The sequence below is a fragment of the Oryza glaberrima genome, chromosome 4 (assembly GCF_000147395.1).
Source record: "Oryza glaberrima chromosome 4, OglaRS2, whole genome shotgun sequence".
NCBI classification, from domain to species: domain Eukaryota; kingdom Viridiplantae; phylum Streptophyta; class Magnoliopsida; order Poales; family Poaceae; genus Oryza; species Oryza glaberrima.
In genome coordinates this window covers 17,107,651-17,113,185 of record NC_068329.1, presented here as the reverse complement: position 1 = coordinate 17,113,185, position 5,535 = coordinate 17,107,651, and the positions used below count along the sequence as shown (strand labels likewise).

At 37.5% G+C, this 5,535-nt stretch overlaps 1 protein-coding gene across 1 annotated transcript; it reads right to left on the bottom strand.

Moving 5' to 3' along the window:
* Positions 1 to 384: 384 nt before the first annotated feature.
* On the bottom strand, positions 385 to 4,862 carry LOC127772104 (OVARIAN TUMOR DOMAIN-containing deubiquitinating enzyme 12). Its single transcript, XM_052298091.1, has 10 exons — positions 4,565 to 4,862; positions 3,161 to 3,335; positions 2,957 to 3,030; positions 2,321 to 2,375; positions 2,141 to 2,215; positions 1,815 to 1,888; positions 1,669 to 1,717; positions 1,243 to 1,327; positions 935 to 991; positions 385 to 823 (listed from the first exon to the last, which is right to left on the bottom strand). The coding sequence occupies exons 2-10, from the start codon at positions 3,326 to 3,328 to the stop codon at positions 774 to 776; spliced, it is 687 nt and encodes a 228-aa protein (XP_052154051.1). The 5' UTR covers positions 3,329 to 3,335; positions 4,565 to 4,862; the 3' UTR covers positions 385 to 773.
* Between the last annotated feature and the right edge of the window lie 673 nt (positions 4,863 to 5,535).

Genomic DNA, 5,535 nt, shown 5'->3' with positions numbered 1-5,535 from the left:
TAAAGTGAATTATAATAAACCGATATAAAATAAGCTGTGAGCTGTTTGTTTCTCTGGATTATAAGCTGTTTGTTAGCTGTTAGCCACCCAATAATCTAAAATAAGCACATTTAGAGTGGATTACTAGATTATAGTAATCTGGCTTATAGATTATAATAATCTATCATAATAAGCTATCTATTTTTTCAGCTTATTTCTAATAATTTAGATTATAATAATCCTAAGCTGAATCAAACATGGCCTTACTCACTTCAATGCCGGGGCTCTGTTCATTGCTTTGGTTTAGTTGGCTCAACTACTAATCTTGCATTGCATCCATGCATAAGGATCGGTCAAAAATATACTCGGGCACATAATACAAGGCGTATGAATTGAATTACGAGATACTGACAAAAGACATTCAGTATGTAAATTGAAATCAGATGAATTGTCCGGGGAAAATGGAATGAATAAAATGATAAGAGACCTAGCAGCCTATAAAATGTATACAGAATATACCAATGAACAAATATGGTTTACAATCAACATGGATGTCAGTAATTTCCCTATGGGTATATATTCACAAGGAAGCAATCTCAAATTCTTTCAGTATTATAGTATAACTAATGCTGTATGTACTGTGGTGAGGAGTGCATCCGGCAAACCCATTCAGCGCTTCAAGGAAGAGAACCACAGAGGATTCCACTCTTCAGGGTTCCAAGCTCCAACTATCAGGAGGGGCCAAAAGGCCAAGCAATAAAATCCATGTCCAAAGCAAAGCTCCCGCGTGGTTACTAAAACAATAACCAGTGCTTCTTCCTAGGCTTGTATTTGCTAGGGAGATCTGCAAAGTAATGGGTATTTTCCTCTTATTAGGGAAAGGGATGTATAACAGTACAAGGCACCAAATCTGATAGCGCACTATAAGAAATGAGAAATATTTATTTTTTCTCACCTCGAGCATCATATAGCGAGTTATAGTGAACTTCCGACCAGAAACTTAGCCAAATTTCTGAAAAACACGAAGCTTCAGGGGTTAGCAACAAGCTGATTTTATCCTTTTAGTTATGTTTCCAGTTATGCAATGAGTAAGTTTGCAGTAATCAGGGGATGTGTATAAGCATATGTGCAACAAATCCACATGCAGGGGTATATAAGCTAGAAAACTGCATTATGCAAAATGGCACTGACTGTAATTAGTATTCTCCATGTACATATGCATAAAGTTTTTGTTACTAGTAGAGACAAGGATTTGAACCTTACCTCTCTGTGGTGCCTGATACTGTGGAACAATTTCAACAAAACATGTGTCTCTGAATGATGTTAGAAGGCATATTTTTGCAGCAAACTGCCAAAAGAAGGAAAAACATTAGGCTTCTTTAAGGGTTCATAAAACTATGGCGGTAGTTTGAAGTTGCCAAAGTATAAATTTTAGTGAACACGATGTAAAATGTCAAGTGCTGTACAAAGAGAGTGATAATCATAGAATGATCAGTCAATAAATGATTAACATTATATTTGAATATCCTGTTATAAACAAAAGAACGGACATCTTCAGTTCTGTACAACAGTAAAATGCAACAAATAGTACCAATTATGTACAAATGCTACTGTAACTTTTGTTGGACTGCAGGGAGCTGAGTAAGAATTTAGACGAGAAAAAGGATGATGGCAAAGAAAATAACTAACCTTATCAGCAGCAGCTTGCAATGTGACATGGTCGCCCCATTCACCAGATCTGGAATAGGCAAAATTTCAGTGCCATCATTACAGAAGGCAAAAGGTTCAGGAACTGTTTTAATTGAGGAAGCTAGGTCAGCCTCAGAAGTACATACTTTTTCATCTTCTTGCAATAATGTTTATATTTCATTGGAACATAACCTTCATACAAAGAGTTACATGCCTTGAGCTAGACAAGTAGAAAAACAGCATGGGTAAGAATGCATGTATCTCTAACAGGAGTTTATCAGCATATAACTACAATATATTGATGAAATTTTGTTTCTTCATTCATCACCTGGAGAGAAAAAAATGCAATAACTAGAGCAGAGAATGACAGATTCATTGTGTTACGGCATCTGATAAAGATATTGCAGTTTAAACATATGAGCACAGTAATATAAACTAAAGACCGGTAATTCCAGAAGGTGATCTGCTGTACCTGCTTCACTATTTCCTTTCGAACATGCTTGTGATAATCGGGTGATCGATATAGCTGGTCTGATAGTGCACGGAACTACAAGACAACAAACAACTGTTTCCTTACATAAACACACAAGGAATTAACAATAAGATATAATTCCATTAAGCAAACAAAGCATTAATCAATAAAATTATGAACCTGACAATTGCCATCGCCAGAAACTCTCACTTCATACAAGCCATAAACATTTAGCCTACAAAAAGTATTAAGTGAGGAAACATATTGCTAATCCATCTATTCACTCAAATAAGTTTAACATAGTTCTAAGTTACTTTTATATATAATTACTGAAGAGCATGCATGGGAATGAGGTTTGTTTTAGTATCATTCATGGAATGATAGAAAATGGCTAAAGATTGTGTACATAAGAAAATACAACATTAATTTGGAATGTCAGAAAGGATAGGGTAGTATGTTTTATAGATGGGAAGGACATGATGAGGAATGGCAACTAAGTAAAACCTTGCAAAATTTTAATTTAGCCATGCAGTTTTATCTAGTGTCTTCCTAAAATCCCACATAAAATCCCCAATGTTAAAATAATCATGCTTTAAGCCTTTGCAAAACCAATTCTTGACTATCAATGATTTGCTTGTCCAAACATTTGCCATAAGATTATGCAGGCAAGTGTAGTTATTCAGGATCTGCGAAATGTTAATGCACAAATGATTGTAGAATTAAAATATTTATATGCTAAAAAAATGAAGGCCTAACATTGCAAGAAATAAATGTGAAGAATTAACAGGTAAAGCAAGCGAGATCATTAAAAAAAACCTATCGAGAAGGCGATGATGGTCCATAGTGGCATCACTGTATGTCGGAAAGTATGTGTTTATTCGGGGGACGTGCTGTAAAGGTTCAGAGGAAAAAACAACATCATGTAAGAGGCATGCCTATCAGCTGCATCAACTCAAAAAAATATGAGCACAGCAGAAAAGGAATGGAATACATAAAATAGAGCTTGCATTAATGTATTACAGGAATAGATGTTAAATTCGAGAGCCGCTTGGCCATAGCACCATCTAACTTAGCATATTCTTCCGAAAGAACCATTGCAATCATCCTGTCATCATCAGTCTCGCTCTTCTGACTACTCAGAGAGGTTGAGCTGGACGAGGCACCATCATATGGAAACATGTGCGTCATTTCCAACCTAGAGGTGGAACAGATAATTAATTCAATTTTACAACACAATTAAATGCATTCAACAGAAATAAAGAAACCTAGAAGACCTAAAAACACAAAAGGAAAAACAATTAATCAACTAAGGAAATTGAGAGCCTCTCGCAAAGCGCTAAACTACAGTTTGGATGTGCTAAATTTATCTCATATGTTGGGTACAGGTATTAATTGTTTGCATGATTATTTAATTTTTATAGTAAGCAAACCAGAATATTTTGAATAGAACCCACATTACTACGATATAAATTAAAGCATATTCAGGTTTACTGACAATAACTGCTTAGGCTGCGTTCGAACCTCAAGGTTCCCAACCTCTCTCCCTCGTTTTCTGCGCGCACGCTTTTCAATCTGCTAAACGGTGCGTTTTTTGCAAAAAGTTTCTTTACGAAAGTTGCTTAAAAAAATCAAATTAAACCATTTTTGAAAAAAAATTAGCTAATACTTAATTAATCACGCGCTAATGGACAGCTCCGTTTTCCGTGCGGAGGGGATGGGTTCCCAACCCATCCTATCGAACGCAGCCTTATTATAGATCGTAACATTTTTTTCTTCTCATGCATGTTCATATGCATTAATGACCACCACACTGAATGAAACTTTCCCCGGATAATTCCATCTGCGTTCTCCAGAGTCAGGATAATTGTAGAGATTAACACATATCACCAAGCTAAAGAGTACAAAATCCATTTTCTAGAGCAGAGAAGTACTTGAACTCATATGAGCCACTTAGACCATCACCTGGCAGCAAAGTTTGAGGAACACCAGCCCACATTTACATAGCTCAGGAGGACCAATTCAAAACTACTCGTCCATGTGGACTTACGACGGCTCTCAATTAGACATATCCACCTAGTCCGTGATTCAGTATGCACAATAGGGTTTATTTATCAGGGAATCGAACGGATATCTCATTAGCCAAAACCAGGGGGCGGATGATCCAACTTGGGACATGGGGGGGGGGGGGGGGGGGGGTTTCAGTTGAACCCCCAAACTTTTTGAGGGGGGAACAAACAAACTGTTACTTGCAGTAGTAGTAGTATTAAGGTTAAGGCTCTGAAATTAAGAGGAGAGCTTCTTCCAGATCTAGAAGAGAAAGCTAGGGTTAACGAACGGACCGAACGCAAGCAAATTCCAAGACAAAAGTAGTCCCGGTGGGAGCGAGATGAATCAGAAAGAAAGAGGATGTGGATGGATGCTCACCAGGATCCCCTCCGCTGCTCTGCTCTGCTCGGCAAATGGAGATCGCCGCACCTCTCTCCCTGTTCAGCCCCGCGACGCGTCTTGGCGCAAAGGAGCGAAGCGGAGGAGACGAACGAGACGGGAGAGATTTTTCTTTCTTTTACACCAACGGAAGGGGGAAGATACTCGAGCACTCCACCCTCTTATCTCAAATTCTCAATATTTTTAGTACTACCTCCGTCTCAATTTCGTTGGGGGAACGAAGGAGGGGAATGGAGCAGCGGTTGAGCGGTTTCGTTTTCGCCTTTTCGTGGAGGAGTACGGCTGCGGTGCGGTTTATTTGGTTCGGTCTCTTCCGCGTACACAGCCCACCCAACCAACCCCACTAGGGCCATGTCAACGAGCCCTGTGTTGGAAGATTAGGTTAGAGCTAATTTAGTATCAGGAGTCGAGTGTAGTAAAGTTGTGAAGCTATGTAAACCTAGCTTCACCTCTCTAGTTTATTCTGTAAGATTGCTTAATCTAACTCCATTCCAATTATAGGTGGAGCTGAAACTATTTGCCTAAATTCTAGCTCCAGCTCAAACATGCCTAATAACTTATTCCTCTTAAACTGAACTTTTAGGACAGAAAATGAGTTAAGTTATTAATCTATAATTAGTTATATATTAACTAAATAAAAAATTAAAAATAATTAATATGACTTTCTAAAATAAATTTTATATGGGATTTTTTCATAAAAAATAATATGTAACAATTTGGAAGTGTATGTCTGGTTAAACCAAGAGAGTAGAAGTTGGAAAAAAGGTCGAAATGATTGTATATGACAACAGTATTTATAGAATATGAAGATATAAGGTATACGTGAGATAGTACATTAAGTAGATAGGGGACAAGGATTTTAATAGTGGTTCGGGTCTTAAGATGAGTAATAATCCTACTCTACTTTATATGTATATATCTTTAGCATTCACCACACGCATTACAATAGG

What these genes read in the sequence shown, in the direction of transcription:
- LOC127772104 (XM_052298091.1), bottom strand. Translation starts at nt 3,328, where the DNA reads ATGACGCACATGTTTCCATATGATGGTGCCTCGTCCAGCTCAACCTCT. An exon ending in GAAAGGAAATAGTGAAGCAG is followed by an intron (nt 1,889 to 2,140) that starts GTACAGCAGATC and finishes CTACTTGTCTAG; the next exon opens with CTCAAGGCATGTAACTCTTT. An exon ending in TATTGCAAGAAGATGAAAAA is followed by an intron (nt 1,718 to 1,814) that starts GTATGTACTTCT and finishes TGCCTATTCCAG; the next exon opens with ATCTGGTGAATGGGGCGACC.